Source organism: Lasioglossum baleicum, chromosome 7 (assembly GCF_051020765.1).
Source record: "Lasioglossum baleicum chromosome 7, iyLasBale1, whole genome shotgun sequence".
Taxonomy (NCBI): Eukaryota; Metazoa; Arthropoda; class Insecta; order Hymenoptera; family Halictidae; genus Lasioglossum; species Lasioglossum baleicum.
In genome coordinates this window covers 15,298,234-15,318,332 of record NC_134935.1, presented here as the reverse complement: position 1 = coordinate 15,318,332, position 20,099 = coordinate 15,298,234, and the positions used below count along the sequence as shown (strand labels likewise).

The following is a 20,099-nucleotide window of genomic DNA, read 5'->3' as shown; positions in this document are numbered from 1 at the left end:
TATCCTTCTGTGAAACGAGAAGTGCCATTTTTACGAAAATTCAACACCAATTCAACAACAATTTCGATTCAACACCAGAATTTGCAAAAATCCTATTCTTAATTCCAGTGAAACACAATATTTAATTGGATACAAGGACAGTTGGGATAAAAATAAAAGACAAATATGTATCAATAAAATGAGAAATTGACATTTCGAAATTTTCATCCAATCGTAGAAAAAATCCAAAAAACTGCTCGTCAAAAATTTAATCAAGATTGAAATCTCTGATAAAAGATATTATAATATATTGTATATCTAAGAAAACATAAAATGTAAAAATTCGTAGAGATTCTCCCAGATTTTGAAAAACCTCTATTCAATCTCCCAGGAAAACCTGCAAAGTTGCCATTAAAAAAACACACTTTCGAAACTGCCTTTAAAAATCGAAATTGCATTTCAATGAAAATTGCCAGAACGATTAATTTGCAGAAGAAGATTGCCAACGATAAACCTAAAACACGATCATTTCGTTCAAGATTTAATGGTGTCGGATAAGTGTCACGACGCAGGACCGAACGCTCAGCGCGGCGTCGTAGATACAGCTTGGAGGATTCCGGAAATCGCTCGGATCGATGTGGATCTGGAAGCCATACTTTCGAAACGAAACAATTCGGCGCCGAAGCTGTACTACGCTCGACGCGAAGCATCTACTTAGGTTTTAATACCGTTAGAACGTATTAACATCCTTTAGACAACCTTATTTTATAATATCCGCGTCGATCCGCTATCACGCGTCCCGGGAATGATCTGCGGACCCGAACAAGTGATCAAATCATTAAATCCACACGATGGAAGATTCATTTTCACTTAGACTGTACAGTACTGCTGCGTGTACATTAGTTATTAAATAACAAATAGCTAAAAATTGAACTCTTGACTAATGAGGATTCTTAGATTCTTCAAATATTTTTCCCAGAGAGACCTAGATTATCTGTCGAGGTCTTAAATTAGCAATGGTAGAATTGGGTAATGTATTCTGATATTTTGGTAACAATATAATTAAATTGTAAATTGACCACTTCAGGAATTAAATGCATACTCACAAGAGCAATTATTTGTAATAATTCTATTGGACTCGATATAAATAACTAACAATGTAACCCTTGGCAGTCGAGGATTTCTTATAATACAATTTCAATGTAGAATGATATTATTAGAAAAATAATATTTTTACCATTTCGCATTCTCCACGATCAAGACCAAAACCGAAACAGAAAAATCATCGCAATCTTCGATCCGCGCCGATGCACCCTTCAGTGCAATCCTAAAAAAAAGGGAGGAGGGGGAGGAGAGGTCGATGACGTCAATGGATCGCAGGTACAGCATATAAAAACGATGCAGGCCAAAAAATAAAGATTTTATTCATCCACGTACATCACGTACAGAATAAGGTTGATTAAATTCACTTCGACTATATATCCTTTTTCTTCTTTTTTAATATATATGTATGTATATATATATATTCTTCTTTATATATGTATATATAATATGTACTCGTCTGTCTCACGTTCTTCTTGACGCTTTATGCGGAAATTTTTCGAACTCTGATCGCTACGTACCTAGAGTATCTACACATGTCTTTTTTTGTCTGTTCTCATTTTTTTATTATATTTTCTCTTCATAAATTATACTCTTTTTACTTCTCTCGCTCTCTCTCTCTTTCTCACTCTCTTTCTCTCATTCTTCTTTTCTTTCTCTCCCACTCACACACACTTTTTCGTCTCGCACTTCGTTCATCGAAACTGAAAATCTCGTTCTTGAGATCGAAGCTGAATTGCAGTTCGCAAATTGCAGCTTGCAGCGCGGCGAGCACCAGCGAAATTCTTTTTTCGCGTTCTCGCGATTTAGTGTTTCCTTTCAGACCAACCCCTTTCTACGCGCACGGGAAATCCCCGCGGGAAAAAGTATCTCCTCGATACGAGCTCGCCTAAGTGCTCGAAACTATTCCCCGAAGGCTCCTCCGCGAAACTGGGAGCCCAACCTCGCGGACAGATCCCTAAATCGCGGCCGATTCGATCTTAAACGCGATCCCAGTCCCGCTTCCGAGCCTTCGTTATCAGCGGATTTGTTATGCACCTTTGGCATATTTAGGTTCGCAGGAAAAGCGTGTATAACGATTCAACTGAATGCAGTCTAATTTAGTTTCGTGTCGAAATTTTTGTTCAATTTTCTGATAAATCGAAAACTTCGCTTGCCTGTGAATCTGTGCAGATGCACAAGTGCATCTTTACGAATTGATCGTATATCCACGTTTGAATAATTCGTGAAAAATATATGACAATAAAAATTGTATATTTTTGTCACTTTGATAGTATTTTTTGTCGTTTTTATTAGAAGAAGCTTCGTAATGAGCTGAACGAATTTTTTGGTGTACCGAAAACTAGCTGTTATAGCTATTTATATTTTATCGTTGCTATAAGGAATGCTTTAATTAGATCGAGAAATTTTCTCCTTCCCTTGGTTTCCCTTAAAATAATTTTTCAAAATACGTAGTTGCAGAGAAATGTGTTTGCAGGTTATTTATTACTACTAGACTGACGATCTTTATGCATCTGTAACATTGATTATTATTATAACATATTCATAAAACATAAAGAATCGTACATGTGAACAAAAATTAATAGTATTTTTATTCTTCTTCGTCTTCTAAATCGTTTGATAATGAAGTTCTTATAAAATAATGTACTGGAATAGCAATATGCAGAATAATACACAGATTATTATTACTAGGGTGCGGATCTTTGTACATACAAAATTATTTTGTACAGAAATTGTCATAGACTAGAAGTTAAATAAATATAATATTTATAATTCTTCATAAAAACTTCCTCAAAATTTGTTCCTACAAATGGGAACATAAATTTTCTCAAAAGTCGTCTCTAAAAATAATTAGAAATAACACTTAAGCTTATAAAAACAATAAAATAAACGATCCTGCTAAAATATCAAACCTAACAACGACGCGTACAATAAAAATGAATGGACATAATTCTAACTTTAATAAACTGATGGATAAAATTTTTATTGTATAAAAATAAGAATTGTACAACGTATAACATATTTTACAATAAACTAAAACAAATTAAATAATTTTCATATCTGTACACAACGATCGTCACCAAAAAATTCACAACAAAAGAGAAAATACATTTCATTGGGAGAATCATTTTTATAAATCACTAAAAATGTGTAGTTGCATAAAAATCCCCAGTCCAATCACTATAATTACATTCTACACGAGCCCGAGACAATCTCAACGCCAGACTCCGGTCATCAGACTCCTCAGAGTCCCTCAATCGCGATGACTAGTCACAATAACAGAAGAAACAATTAAAATCGTTGTAAATTAGTTCGAAATCGAATATTCTTGGATTCCTTGCGGTCCACGCTCTCAAATGTTCATCAGGACTCGTTTCCTAGGACTTTCAATGCTATCAGAGAGGTCCTGGACCTCATCAGCTACTGATATAGTTGCTCGAATTTTGTAAAAAATCGCCATTATCAGAAATAGATTTGTGCGTAACGTAGGGAACCCGAGACTTGTGGATATGTTACTGTTGGAAGATCATTTTGCGTGGAAGTGCTTCGAGAGGACTCCGGCATATTTTTAGAAAAACGTCGAAAGTTAATCAGGATCTAAAGATAATTTATTCTTATAAAAAGATTCCAAAGGAACTAAAAATTATATCCTTTGGAAATTGTTATAGATTGATTTGATAAATTAACTCCTTGTCTTGAAGTGTCGAGTTAAACTCGAATTCGATGGATTTATTTAAAATACCTGTCTTCATCCAGTAATAAATGTCATTTATTCTTCCAGTTACTTTGTTGATGAACCAACTGCAGATATTTATACAAATTTGTATTTAGAATAACAGAGAAAGCTCTCCAGAAAATTCGGTGCATTTCCTGTAGAAATACTCGTAAAATAAAAATGTTACCTTGTATTTGCGTAAAAATCTGCAGTTTATCAGAGACCTTTGTAAGCTCAATTGTGAAATAAATTATAAGACAAGGGGTTAGAAAGGTACTTGTTGATTGAGATCAAATGTCAGCGACGATTTTGTCGCCGACAGCTACGAGGCAAATTTCAATCTTGCCACAGTGCGATTATAATAATGTGGAACGACAAAATCTAATTTAGAGAAAATGTTGAGTTGATTAGAAAGTTCGTCCCAAGACAATAAAATGATTCTGCTTTAAGCAATTGTAATTCTCCTAATTTTATTAGAATATCTATGGAGAGCATATTGGATTTCGCTTTTTTATTTAAACTAAGTGAACATTCTACTCAACCCAACATGAAGAGTAAATCTTGCTCTCCTAATTTAATTTTCTACATTTTTTACCTAGCTGGAGTCTCCGCCAAAACATTGACTTGTAATTTTAACTGCCAAAACTAGGATCTCAAAAAAAAATTGTTTTTAATCTTTTCATCTGATTTTATAAGTTCATTCAACATTAAATACTTTTGCAACAAAGTCTCATCCACCAAAATTACAATAAAAATTGATTCTTAAATCAAGGATAGTGTCATTCGCACATTATGGCAGTCAATATATCAAACTACACTTAATCAAAACCTAACCCATGATATACATACAATAATAAGGAACAGAAGACTTCAGACGAAATACAACCAACATTAAAATCCTTCTTGACCCAGAAGATGATTAAAAAATGATCCCGATGAAGTTCTCATCACCTAGGGCTCTGAACATAATCTCAACTCCAGAAACTCGAAGCTGTCTCCCCTCTTCCAGCGGGAGACGCTACTACATAGACAATATGTATATATTATTGAACATTGAAGAGTCTAAAACAGATATATATATATATATGTATGTATATATAGTTTCTTTTTCAGAACGACTCTCGGAGTTCCCTCTCCGAAGGCGAACATTCGCGAGCGTGGACCGAAGGTGCTAGATCCTCTGACGGATTGCTAGATCCTTTGACGGATTGCTAGATCCTCCTAGCGGCTCGCCGAGTGCTATGACCAGTTCTCCTAAGTTTTGGTTAATTGGTACGAGATTGGCGACTGGTCGAGCCACGAGGAGGTGGGTCTTGAGTGGTTATTGTTCCCAGAAGAAACCAATCAATCCTCTGACCCGAGGACTATGAATTCGGTGGTTGTAGTGATTTTTGCTTCTAGGATCCAACACACTTGCAAATAAAGATTCATCTGCTTAGGAACCTGATCTACACTTTGCCACATTCAGAAGATTAGGCAGAATCTATGACTCAATCATTTGACAAGTGTTAAGTCACTTAGACCTACCAACTGTAGCAATTTCAGCACTTCAATAGATGGACAAAGTCACAAATGAGGATTCATGTGATTGGACATCTGCTGTATACTTGCTCTACAGCTTCAGCAGCCTGCAGATCAATCCTCAAACACCTGGCAGCCTCCAAACCATCAATAGTCCTCGGCATCAACCTACAGCGTCTCCTAATCCCAAGTCCCAGGACTCATCACAACGAACAGAAGCGAAAACTCTTCGAACTCTTCCTCGAACAGGTTCGCAGGCAATCAATGAACGACGAACGCAGCCGAGGGACACCGACTCGACAGGACATCCGGGAACAATCGATCGGCTAGAGGAGTCCTTCTTTTCTCCAAGCCGAGTCGCTATCCATCAACTGCGATACTTCGTTCAATAAGATCAGAAACGAACGACAACGACAAGCTGAACGGCGAGAAATGATACACCACAGGTGGTCCAGTGAAAACGTGACTGCCTGTACACCTTGACAGGGGACCTTGAGGAACACAACTTGACAAAGACGCAGGGGGACCGTCGAGAACACGAAGCTGCTGGACAAATTAATTGGAAAGACGGAGAGCGGTCGCTTTTTCCTATCGACGGTGACGTTACATCGCGGTCGATCGCTCTTCGTGGGCTTTCTTCACGATTGCTAGCTTGGAGTGAGGATCCGGTGCTGGCAGACCAGTGTACGGAGGTTCTCTGGTGCCGTGGAGCATCAGGGTCCACTCGCGGAACCAACCATGCTGAGGAGTCTGCGTGTTGAAGCTCACCTGAAAGAGAGCTGAGTTAGTAGAGCGTTTTTATAGTGGTGGATTGTTGTAGAGGGTGATTGATGTTGACACCTCACCTGGCGAAAGTTCGCTAAACCTGGGATAGGGGATTGATGGGGATCCTTGATGAAAATTGTGCAGTTGATAATGCTTGGGACTATTTAGGGATGCGTTTGGCAATTTTTAATTTTGGAGGTGTTCTTGAAGGACATTTTGCATCTTGATGGAGTAGCTATCTTTGAATTTTTGTTAGCCAATCGGCGTTGAAGCTACCTTGTTTGACAGAGATTGTTGTAGACGGTGATTGATGTTGACATCTCGCCTGGCGAAGCTTCGCTAAACCTGGGATAGAGGATTGATGAGGATCCTTGATGAAAATTGTGCAGTTGATGATGCTTGGGACCGTTTAGGGACGCGTTTGACAATTTTTATTTTTAGTGGTGATTGTAAAGGTCGTGAGTTTGATCGAGTTAAGTTCACTTCACGAGTTGGTGTTTTTGTAGATTTTGAACATTTTCTGAATCTTCAAATCTGAATGATTTCTTAATGATCGTGGGAACAGAAAACATACGTGACGCAAGCTATTAACACACATCAGGTGAAATGTCAGTTTCTAAGACGGGAGGAAAAGGTCTGGCTAGCATATCGGAAGGCAATCTATCCAGCTTTATCCTGTTTCTCCCACGTCTCATCGATCAGAACGCAAACCCTCCGCTTACGCAACATTTACCTCCAACAACCAGGTTCCCTGTGGGTACTCTCCCCAAGTATGAGTCGTCATAAACGGCCATTTCGTGAAGCCATCCCTATGGTCGTCGTCCTTGATCCTCCGGCTCAGGATCATCGACCTACAATCAGACTCCGTTATTCCGTATCCTCGAAAAGCTGAACAGTCTGGTCAATGCAAGAAACGTCTAAGAAACTAAAAACCTCAATTATAACAATTGTGAATCAATTTTAATCGATTAATCTTAAGAGGACCAACGAAATTGTGCATTTTCCTACAACATATCAATTCATGTTGTCCACGTTTGAAAATCAAAATTGAAATCAAATTTGAAATAAAATGAAGATCTACAGGAGCTAGAAGATCTATAGAATCGACAGGATCTCACCTGGTGCCCATAGGCGAAGTCAAGAAAAGCTCGAGATCGCCTCGTCGCGACGCGTTGACAGATATGACAGCCTGCACGTGTTCCAGATAGTTGACCGCGTACTCGGTCCCAGCACAGGCGTCAGTCTTTATCTTCAATAAGATCGATCGGTCGCTCGTCACTTCCCTGCGAAAGGAAATTGACGTGAAGCATAGAGGAAAGTGCTGGAACACGCTAACTCGAGTTCCTGCGGGAGAAGGTTACCAGAAGGAAGGTTGCCATCACCTAATGTTAGGGAAACGGCAGTGAACGCGACAGGAGGTGGCTGGGGTCGATACTGTCATCCAGAAATAACGATCTAATGGCCAATTACCCTACTTTATTATATGCTTTTCGAATTTTCTCACCTAGAAAACTTATTTATCGCTTCATTCATCAATCTATAATAGCTAAAGCAGAAACAAGTGATCTAGGAACAATTCTAGATCCTTGATTTGTTTGCGATTAACGAACATGACAGAGTTAGTACTTTTTGGAAGCAACGAAAAAGCTCAAGGAATTACAATGAAGCAATCTTTGTGCAAAATCAAATATTTGAAAGACCTCACGGACCTCCATTCAAAGTTGAGTAAAATGGCCAAAAAATATCGTACATCAATTTTTAAGAGCTCGACGTAAAGAGGAAACATCAATCTTCAAATCTGTGTAAGACTCAATCTCGACAAAAATTTTTCAAAGTTCTTAGAAAGGTTTTAATGTGCAAAGTTCTTGCCATTTGAGAAAAAGGACATATCTTCGGTTTTTCCATCACAATATAATTTTAAAAAATCTTTAAAAAAACGAATGATAGCTAATGAAAGTAGAGGCTTTAAGCTTCAAAGTGAGCCCATGCTCGTCATTGTACGATCGTTTTTCACCAAACTAGTTTGCGTGTCAATATTTTCGCAGATTGATTATAAATAATTTGTTTAAGCTACTTACTGACTCTCCAAAACGGAGCCCCCCTCGCAATGGTTCCTCGGTGGCACTGTCTTCCATTTCTTCGCCAAGGCAACCATGGCACCAGCGTCTAAGACCCCATAACCGAACAGATGGTTGAATTCGAGACCAACCCCGTTCATCGTCCAGTGGAACCTCCCCTTGGCGTCGAATAACGAGTTCCTCTTTGATGTCAGCACAGTCAGATGCTGGATGTCTCTCCATGTCAGTTGAGGACTGCGAAAGGAATTCATGGATTCAATCTCTTTAAAGCCGGAATCCTTTTCGAGTCTTTATGGGGACACTCTTTGATCGGAGTTCGGTGAATTATATGGAGATCGAATGGATTGCACGGAGAGATGGATCGAGATCTTTCCTGGGTAGATGTATAAGCTGATCCACCGGCATTTAACTTGGAAATTTGATCACTAGATCGTCGATCTTCGAAAAGTTTTCAACCCCATTGCAACTGGAGAAAAAGGCCAGTGCAATTTTCAAAGTCGATTTTTGTAAAAAAATTACAAGACACCTGTGTCAATGAAAAAAATTACAGAACATCCGAGCCAATGAAAATGATCTATAAAGATTTTAGAGAAACAGATTTTCAATGTCGATTTGTGTAGAAAAATTACAAGACACCTGTGTCAATAAAAAAGATTACAGAACATCCGAGCCAATGAAAATTGTCTATAAAGATTTTAGAGAAACAGAGTTTCAATGTCAATTTTTGTAAAAAAATTACAAGACACCTGTGTCAATGAAAAAAATTACAGAACATCCGAGCCAATGAAAATTATCTATAAAGATTTTAGAGAAACAGAGTTTCAATGTCGATTTTTGTAGAAAAATTACGCAATTGCAATTTTTTGAAAAACAGTGTATGGAGTAACTATTTACGAGAGTCGAAGCTGCACAAGTGCCTCACTGTAACATGTAACAACGACGTCACATTGTTCGCTGGCAACGATAGTAAATTCGCCTGGTCCCAGCCAGTTCCAGCAGAACAATCGCGAAAATAGAATTTCAGTTTCTCGCAGTTGCACTGCCACGTGTGGCAACTTTTAAACTCCTCTGTTACACAGAAAGGCTGTTTTCCTCTCGAACATACATCGTCAGTGAGATTACATTTTAAATGAAAAATCTGACAATTTTTCTGTGATGCAGTCCCACGAGGGAAATTAGAGGTAAAGAAGCGGGTGAAAAATGGTTAATGGAACTCGCCCCTGGGCTTTTGAAGTCTCGTCAAACTCAGTCGGCGGAACGTGACCCAGAAATGGAAATTCAGCATTAAAAGGCCACGTTCCTGTGCTTCGGATCACTCACCGCGTTCAGCCTTGCCTAATTCAATGGCAAATGTGAGTCACTCCAATGCGAGTCACTTTTCCTTGCCATGTTCCGAACGAATTTTACATTTTAATAAAAATACTTCTAGAAATAGATTGTGGACCTTGATGCAGATATGAAAACTGAAATTGGAAGTGTTTTTTTCATTTCGCTCCATTTTTTAGAAAGTACAGTTTCCTTAAACATTTTTTCAGAAATGTTTGACTGTTTAAATATTGAGAAAATCAGAGGAATAACGTGAATGCATAAAATGCTCTTTTTCAAACGGAATTAAAATCATAATGAAGTTCATCAGTTTTTTTGAAACTTATTTTTATAATTTGCTGTTTACTTTCACATTACAAACATTGTAATGATGATTGAATCAATAACTATAATTTGCTCTGAATTATGGGATTGTTAAGCGAGAGAATGCAATTTGATTTGAATCTGTCCATAACATATTAATTTGTATAAATGGCCATTGAGATGCAATTAATTTCGTATACAAATTGAATAATACGAGGTACATTACAAATGAAAATAGATGTTAATATTAGCGATGGAGAGTTTAACGTTTCGAATATGAAATCATGGAAAACACCTTAGTGAGGTCAATTATAAATTAGATTGTGACGACCCCCCTAATATTGTTATACCATTATAATATTCTCTCCCCCTAAGAATTATAATAAGATTTCATTCGACATTTTATCTCACTTCATTTTAAAAAATTATTAAGAGTTTATTTCTCTCTGGAAAATACTAGAAATTAGAAGAAAATTTAACTCAATAATATTCTATTTTATCTATATAATATTATATTTCATATAATATTTTATATATATTATAATATTATATTTTATTCTACTTTGTTATTAAATCAATAATATTCTATTTTATTTCTTACAATTATTAACCAATGGAATAGAATTTTATTTAATCCCAGTCTACCTCTAAATCTATGAATTATGCATTTATTTAACTACCAACATATTTGCAATTAACATCGTCTACAAATTAAATAGCGGAGTGCACATCACCTATGAAGATAGTCGTGAATGTTAGAGCTAGAGAGTATGACGTTCCGAATATTGAATAATGCAAAACACAGTACTAGACACAATTATATCTGGCTTCTCACACACTGCCAACAAGTCGACAATACATATGTACATCGCATAGCACTAGTGAATCGCACATTGTGTGCAAGGTTCACGAAACAATCAATTTTATAACCCGATGCACATTTTCAGTCTACTGATGCAGAAAATCCTGTTCATCATATTTAACATTATACAGTCGAGTATTCAGTAGTACGTTCAATTATATCTCATACATACGTTCATCATCGAGAGATTAAACTGAAACAACGGAACGCGGAATCCTCCGGAATAAACATTGGCTTCAGCTTTTCATCGATGTTTATTTTCCTGATAAACAAATTATTTTTCCAAATTTTTTTTTTTGAAAAGCAAATAAACAAACAATTTACCACGCAATGTTGAGGGTTCACTGTTTGCACGATTAACAATAAAAAATGGATCGATGGGGACTAGTAAATAAATAGAAATGTGAATAAAGTCAACATGACAAGTAAACCAATTTCCGCACAGTAAATATGGAATGTTTAACAATAAACTCAGTAAAAAAAAAGTCGGTGAATACAAATAAATAAATTGAAATATGAAGATAATAATAAAGATTCAGAACACGGTGAATTGGGGTTATAAAAATGATTGGCTGCTCTTTACTTTACCGGACTCAAAATTAGTACCTTTCTCCTACGAATTATGATGTATTGGTATGTAAATATGGCGGCTACAAACCAATATGGCGGCGCCCTTACCTGTCAAAAATGCTCAACTTTAAGCGACCAGAACTCCTCAACTTTTAGAGGATCGAAACTTTGATCTGCATCCGTGCCGGGTACAAATCTACTGGATTACATACCGAATACATCATAATTCGTAGGAGAAGTTACTAATTTTGAGTTCGGTAAAGTAACGTTTACCCAAATTATTAATTGACAGGACAGTAAATGGAAATAAATAAAGTACATGTTCAATCAATTAATATATAGCAATGCACATTTTCCAAAACGAACAGAATAAAATATTTTTCACAGCAAAGGTAAAATAAATTCAATTAAATAATAAATTTAAAATTCAAAATGATGCATCACGAAAAATTTAGCAAAACATACTACTAATAAAATTACTGATGAAAATTACAATAAATTCACATGAATAACCGTAAATAGGATAACCAAATAAATTAGTGATAATATATAAAGCAGCACATTTCTTACTGAACAAAATGGAACACTTTCGGAACAGTATTAAAATGGAAAATTGCATGTATAAAGTCGTGAAAAATTCTCGCAGCAGACGCAACAATGGCCTCGTTCCAGCTTATTGTCAGCCCGTCAACACGGTCTCCAATAAACTCCAATTACACGGTTAATAACGTAATAAATCCGACTCTATGGCGCAGGTTTCTATGGGGAAAAAAGAGATCCAATATTTCCATCGGAGGCTGCGTAAAAAACCGAATTAATCCGCTTCGAATTTCAAATACCGGAGGACGCCTCGACGCGGCGCGGCGCAGCGAATAATATCTCATCTCTCGCGCAATGTCTTTCGTGATTCCATCGCGAAACGCGAGCTTTTGCGATTGAATTCGATTACACGGCCGAAGAACGTATACCCACGTCCGCCTACAGTTACCGTAAATTACAACATCATCCAATAATGTCGTGGTTCGATACTAGGCAAAGGCGTACCAGAGAAAAAGTTTATTGACTGTCGGACGTCTCGAAAAAATTCCGATACGTGGAAAGCCAGGAAGTGAACCCGTGGACATCTATATCGAAATACTTTCTGCAAAGTTCGTAGATAAATGGAATAATAAGATTATGGAGGATAGTGGAAAATATTTTCAAGATTTATATTGACATCGTGTCCCGAACGATGTAATTAAATAAAATGGTCGTTTTAAAAAATTGTTGGATGATGAAAAAATGGGAAAATGAATTAGTGGTCATTTTTCTTTAATTTATGGAAAATTGAGAGGTAAATGGTAGAAAACTGTGAATAATATCGGTAATTAACTAAGCAGATTTAAATCGACAGTGTCCCAGGCGGAGTGATTAAATAAAACTTTCGTCGTTTTTAACAATTTTTGAGGTGAAGATGGAAGGGCAGGATTCTCTTTCATAAATTGCAAAAAGCAGATATTGAATAAAAATTAGTTCAACAATAAAAATCATACATTTTTTTCGACCAGGATGTATTGCTCCGCGATAATATTGCAAAAGACTGAAACAATTGTTTTTATTCTCCATTTTTTGACATTTTTAATCATCTAGAAAGAGGTCAACAAAACAAAACTTTAATAATTTTCGACAATTTCCCATCACGAAACGATTGTCGCAGGAAACAAGTGTTTGTCGAAATGAAGTACAGCGAAGCGATTCGCAGATAAAATCGGAAGACCGATTAAACTTGGTCGCAGCGTTAAAAAGAATACAGCTAAACGCCTGCAACAACAGTTCGGAATAGTTCGGTACACATTCCCCGCGGTGAAATTGTTCGTTAACGCGTTTTCTGTTCGATTTCCCACTCGTTATGATTGCGATTCGCGAAACATCCCCATCGAAAACGGATCGGGAATGTTTCGTTAGCGGATTTTCGGCAGTCTCGCGTAAGCCACGCGATTAACGCGCTCCAAAAAACCTGCGGGAGATGCAGTTACCCTGTTACCGGTCGCAAACATCAAATTCAACGGGCTACAATTTGCGAGAGGCAGCTTTATCCGCAAATCATGACATCATAATCCGACATTTCGGTGGGAATTTAGGGTTGGCCAGCTTTGCGGACGGTGGAAATCCAAATTGGGGAAATCGAAACTGACGGGCTCAACCGTAATCTGCTCGCGGGCTGAATTTTGCATTACCAGGAGAAACGGTCGAACATCTAGTTCACCTTTTAATTGTTAATCATTAGTAGACCAAATATTTATGCAAAATAAAGCGTTTATGCAAAATATACATTACTAATCTCGATGAAACACAATTAACATAATAACATAAACATGGTACTCTGAAAACTTCAATACAAGATCAGCAATTTTATGCTTCCAGATTTTTTTTAAAATCGACTTTGCAACCGAAAATTCTGAAATAATTCACTGGCATGTGTGCTATTAAATAGAATGTTCATAAAATTTTTCGTAATTTCTTATTGAGCAGAACGGAAGAGATGGAGCATAATTCATGAAACCGTGCTAACCCTAAGACTGAAATAAATTAATTGATTCTATATATACACTTTTTATGAATCTATCTACAAATTCAATTACAAATTAACTCCAAAGAAACCTCGGATTTATTTCTCCTTCGAATACATTGTTCTCACGAAATAAATCAATGTATCTCGTAAATTAAATAAATTCTAAAAATACCACACAAAACACATACGACTTCCGCAAATATGAAACTCGGAATTCTTCAACGAAGAAGATTAGAACGTTCGTTGAAAATATTTATTTTCACGCACCGACGACTCCGCGGACTATTTTATCTTGTTTAAAATATTGGAAAGCGTATCGAACGCTAATTCTGTATTCCAACGTCGCGAATAAAATTGTCAGCCAGGCGAACAAATGAAAGCGCTTTTATAATGGTCAAACGAGGCAATTTCCCGGATTAATCGCTAAAGCGAGAGAATGCATACGTGGCGGCCGAAAATAAACGTCCGGCATTGTTCTTCGCGAGGCACAATGGCGATTCCATGCAGGAAATTGAATTTTACAAGCTCGTAGAGGTTGTTCGGCGGTCAGCTTCGACGAAATAAAACACGTGGGTGTCGCGGTACTGGTCACGAGTCGATAACTCGATAGAGACATGGGCGAAAAGCAAAACCACGTCCTTATCCCTGAGAGCTACGCGATCGAATTGCGTTAACGGCCATCTTTCACGGTGATTTTTTATCCTTTTGTTCCTGTGAACTTCGTTATCCTGAGAGGACATCGGGTAAATCATTATAGAGTTAGGAGAATGTCGCGTGTAGTGGCGAATAGAGAATGAGGCATGAATAGAGAGTCATGCTTAGGTTTCTGATGATTAGACAGCAGATTTCTATGCAAAATAAAAATGTTCAGCATCAATTGCAAGACTGGAGCCAGACAAAAATGTCGTTTGTTCAATCATTTTAATAAGTTGGGAATAATGAATGATTAAATTCTTTCGATCTCTTCTTATTGTTTTAAATTGCAGCTAGTCATTTTGTCGTAAAGGGTCTACCATTAAGGAGCGTTTATCATTTAAAATGAAACTTCTTAAGAGAAGACCCTGTAATTGCATGAAATCCTGAAAACATATTATTCATCTTTTTATTGACGTTTTAGAACGTCGATTAAAAATGTCCGTGAAAATGTCGAAAATGTTTGTCCCTGTGCGATGTTGTTGAAAAACAGCCGGGATATTTATCGGGAATTTCCTGCAGCATGTTACCGGACAAAGCAAAAAGTTGAACTGCATGATGGCTCAAAGGGCAGAAGTTTTGTTCGTGGAATAATATCGGATATGTCCTGTGACCGCCTGCCTGCGCGAGAGCCAAAGCAAATAGTGGGACAGAGAAGAAAAATATCAAGCAATTTTCGAACGTGGTCGGCGAAGTGTGAATTACTTGATCGTCGAGGAATCGCGTTTTTTAATTTGTTCTTCGGCCTGTGTTTGAAACACACCGAATTGATCCATTTCAAACATCTTCTGAATGCAACGTTCGAAACGAAAATATAAAATAATTTCGTAGCCTGTTCATTCTACTTTCTTTAACAATTATTGTTGAAAATTGTAATATTGCTGTTATTAATATTGAATTTCATGCCGAGCTAGTAAATTCAAGTCAATATTTTTTGTAATGATTTATTTTAACGTTGTTAAGTTAGTATCGTAGCTATCGAGTTAATGTTGTTAAGTTTCAATACCAATTAAGAGGTGGAACTTCTCGAAGTACTGAATTACTGTAATAATTAAATTGAAAGATCAGAACTGTAGCAGAAGGTTGAACAGTTGAAAGGTCATGGGGTTGAAAGTAGAAAAAAGCTTGGATCTCGTGCAGGAATAAAAAGGTTGGAATTTTCCACGAGAGCAGGTCAAAGAGTAAAAGAAATTAGACAGAAAAATATTAGAAATGTTCTATTAACTCACTTAGCTTCAAGGGCCAGTGCAAACACTCCGGCAGCTTCCGGTGCAGCTGCTGACGTCCCACTATGCGTCCTGGTGCATTCACCGTACAGGTCAGTGGTGGCCTAGAAAAAAAAAGCAAAAAAGCGTCACAATGTAGTCTCAGTTAATTACGGTCTTCCATTTGCTAGTCGAAATTAAAATTCAACCGTTAACCGGTTCACCTTGTTATGGGAATGTGCGCCATTTGCATTTTAATGGTAATTGCGTGACCCGAAGATCCTCTATGTTCGTGTCGGTGCATACGAGTTTGCTTGAACTATTTAAGCAGATAATTATCTCCGGTCTCTCTTGTTGCTTTTTGTGCCGACGTGATCCGGTTATATCCTTGTCGGCGATCATTATCAAAGTTTGTTGATCACTATTTCGATAGTTGTTGCTTGTATCGCGATACTTTTATCATTATAAATGATAATGCGTTTATGGTGGGGCATTACTGTATTATTATTGCAGAATATACTATTATTATAAGCATTTTTATTAATATTGTACTGTGTACTCCAAATTATTATTACTGCATATTATATTACATTGTTCTTGTTGTTATTCCTGTTCATGTTATATCGAAGTAAATTCAGTGTACGATTAATCAGTTGGAAAATTTAAAAGATGAAGTATAATAATAGTTTATAAAATAATAAGGATAACATTTTACAAAATAGTATATGAATATATATAAAAGTTCTTTTTGAAGTACATCATTGCAGAGCTCGATTGCAAGTATCGCGAACTACTTAATTAAATTGAACGCGAAAACCGGGAGGAACAATTTGAACGGAATTTAATTAATTGAGAATGTTCCCGGACTGCAAAACAGTTGAACACAGACTACCTATAACAAGTTGGTCAAGATACAAAGCGGAAACATCGTATACAATGTTTTCTCTCCGAACGCGGGCTATTTAATTTAGTTTGCAATATACCTCCACAAAGTTGCAAATTAAAAAAGTCCATTCTGCCTTTCTGACCCACTTCGACAAGAAAACCACTTCTTCGTTTTATTTCAATGCAATTTGGAATGCGGCTTGTATGAAAATCCATACACGATAAACGAAAGGAAGAAAAAGATTTTTTTAGGAAATTATGCGACAAACATTTGGCTACTTTTACATAGTGTCGCGTCGTATCTTTAGAAATTGGATTCTTTCATCAAGTTGCAAATTAAAAATTCCATTACACTTTCCCCGACTAATTTTTCCACGAAGAAAAATCCCCTTTGTGAATGGCACTGTTTAGAATGCAGCTTGCATAAAAGTTACAAAATGATAAATAAAATAATGAAAGCTTTTTGAAGATAAAATTATTTGCAAATTTAATTCTTTCACAAAGTTGCAAATTAAAAATTCCATTCTTCCTTCCTGGCAATTTTTTTCGTGAAAAATTGTCCCTCTTTCATGTGCATTGAGATTTAGACTACAGCTTGCATGGAAATCACAAAATGATCCAGAAAACGTTTCCAAAGCTGAGTTATTTAGCGATATATTTTAAATAGTGGCAAACCCCGGAGGGTGCTTTCAATGTCGATCGATTTCTGCAGGATAATAAGTGAAAATCGATTGCAAATCGGTCGATTACAGCGATTGAATGCATCGAATCCCAGAAGCGATTAAACGCTCCATTTCGGAACGACGTAATTTCTTGGAACGTGGTCATGTGACCCATGGGAACAGACAAGTTTCCGCATTAAAAAAGTTCGCTTTCGGTTAGCGATAAAGTTGCGATAAAATGGCGTCGTAAACGCGAAGGACGCGCTCTCGCCGTCCGGTCTACACGGTGCCTCTTCCGAGAAATTGCTTAGTCGCAAGTACAATTTTCCAAGTTTTTTAATACTTGTACGGCAAACTAGGACGGGGAAAATAATTCTCAATAATTTGACAAAATTTTAAAGCGCTCAATATTCAAAATGAAACTGTTTATATTTTAAATAAATTCTTGGTAAATTTTTCTAATGTCCTCTTGACACAATAAAATAAATATTCATTTAGTTCATTTTAGAAATTTCAGCCTTCAAATGTATTCTGTCATAAAATTCGTTTTTTAAATTATATTTAAGATTGCATTATCAAGAGGACACCTGTTAGAACTGCTCCTCAAGCATAAACACTATCCTCCCTACGCTATTAATATTTTTCTAAGCGTACGAGACATTACAGCGCTAATGTTTATTTTTAATTTCCTCAAAAAATGTAAGATTAGGATTTAGCGCCTGCCGTTGGTGTTGATTTCACTTTGTATTGCGTTATATGCTTCATTACTTTTTTTTTGTTAAAGTGTTATACTAATGTATGCTATATAAACCAAACAAGGTTTACGGCATGAATAAATAAATAATTAATTAATTTAATAATCATTTAAAAAATCGCTAGGCGAAATGGAGCTTAAGGATCACTATAGCTAGTAGAGACACTAGAACAAAGAAAGAGCATACCAGGGAACTCAATACCAGGGAATCTCGTTTCCAGTTCACATGACTCGCGTCCCGCACAGTTCACACGGTTCACACGATCACCTTCCCTGCGTTTCTCCATTTTCCCCCATCGTTCGAGCGTGAAATTCCCGTAGAAGCGAACGAGAAGGGGTTGGAGAAAATCGCGTGGACCGTGCTCGCCCATAAAATCTCGACTATCGAGCACAATAGCCCACAAAAACCGTGGAGAATCTATCCGGAAACGTGGCGCGATCTACGTCGTTATCGGCCAACATCCAGTTAACGACCGAGACTGCTACATAAAAGGCAGCCGGCCGATCTTGCACATTTTCCGCAACATCGACGCCGCTTCTCGCAGTCCACGTGTTTACGCGTGCTGGTAAATAGCTGTTGATACGATGCTTTTCCTGCTACAAGAAATACTAGAAACTTAACGGTAGAAACCGTATATAGAAAATTTAAGAAGTAGCATTTGCACAATATAAAAATCATCAGTTTATTAGAATCGTTAAAGGAAAATAGAAATTTGTATTTGGCTCCTGTTTCTTGCAATTGATCAAGATTTACTAAATATGTGTATATGATACAATAAATTTAATAAAATATGTACTGCTGCATTACTTTCGACTTATTGAAATGATTAAACCAAACAGTCTATGTAGGAATGAATGCAAAACTTTAAATTCGCATAAATTCGCAGTCTACTTACCACAATAGAATTGTTAAAGAAAAAAATGGTGTATTTGCCGAACAAATAAAACTGCAAAAATTGCTTCCAGCAAGATACCAGCAATTCTCAAGAACTCCTAATTAGCATGCCCATTAAAAATTCGCAGTATACAAAATGGCGAATACTTTTTACCCAAGAGACAAGTACGTGCAATATTCCGCGTGATAGTCGCCTAAATAGCTCCACGGCTGTTAAACAATGCGCAAAATCCGCGGTTCGGTCTCCGAGGAAACGATCCGGAGAAACGGTATGGTAAATATGCCTGTTCTCAGCGAATTCTCCACGGATTCTCAGCTGGAATACACATTGTCCACGTTTCACGAGGTTCGTGTTTGTGTCGAGCTGTGTGTTCAGTCTTTGTTCGATCAATCTTTGCGCTGTCAGAAGGCGATCCCAAGTGGCCGAGATGGCAGAGAGTGGCGAAAGAACAGCGACGCGGTTCTTTTCACTGTCGACACAAGCTTCTGGGACGCTGGATCGATCGATCCTCCTATGGACGATGTCCACGAAGCCGTGGTGGAAAGTTTACGAGGGTCCCGGCAAAGCTTTGGTGGGCTGCCAACGAGAATTCCTCACAGCCTTCCACGAGATAATCCCTAGCGATGGCAACGCTTTGGCCCGAGGGAGCCAGCCTCGATAACGTGGGACGCGCTCCTCTCTATCGAGGCTCTTAAGTTGGATGAACGACGACTTCTGAACAGACTTGGACTCCGGACTCGCTGACATACAGCGGTGATGTGTTTCTATCGATCAGTTGCTTCGGACAACAAAGGAACCTTCCTGCAGATCGCTGGGAGCAAACTTCAGATTTTCCAGTTCTCTTACTTTTTATTGCAGAAGTGTCTGTTTGATGCTACATTTTTTCATTTTAAAATATGTACCGTTTCATTAAGAGAATATATTTTTTATCAATTTTAATTGAAAGGCTTCTGTAGGATTCGATGCTTTAAGAGCAAGTGGAATACGACATTTTCCTCTGAAATAATTTTAAATGTAATCCCACCATGTTCCTGCCACATGCTTCCAAAATCACTCTACTGAATATTCCATTAATAACAATGACAGAAAACGAGAAATGTGAATCAGACTGAAACGTTTGAAGTGGGCGTAAGTAGTATAGCCCCACGATTGATCAGACACGAAAAAATATCACTATTACGTTCTTGTGTCTGTCCCTACTATTTTCTCCAATATTTACCCCTCTATTGTTA

General features: G+C 37.3%; 1 protein-coding gene across 1 annotated transcript in view; it reads right to left on the bottom strand.

Moving 5' to 3' along the window:
* Window positions 1-1,380: 1,380 nt before the first annotated feature.
* The window catches only part of Amon (prohormone processing protease amontillado), a 69,068-nt gene continuing 50,349 nt past the window's right edge, over window positions 1,381-20,099 (bottom strand). Inside the window, exons 9-13 of the mRNA XM_076428389.1 lie at window positions 15,695-15,795; window positions 8,161-8,394; window positions 7,201-7,365; window positions 6,816-6,933; window positions 1,381-6,085 (exon numbers count right to left, since the gene is read on the bottom strand). Coding sequence (XP_076284504.1) covers window positions 5,921-6,085; window positions 6,816-6,933; window positions 7,201-7,365; window positions 8,161-8,394; window positions 15,695-15,795 — 783 coding nt within the window. The 3' untranslated portion in view covers window positions 1,381-5,920. The remainder of the gene's footprint in view (window positions 6,086-6,815; window positions 6,934-7,200; window positions 7,366-8,160; window positions 8,395-15,694; window positions 15,796-20,099) is intronic.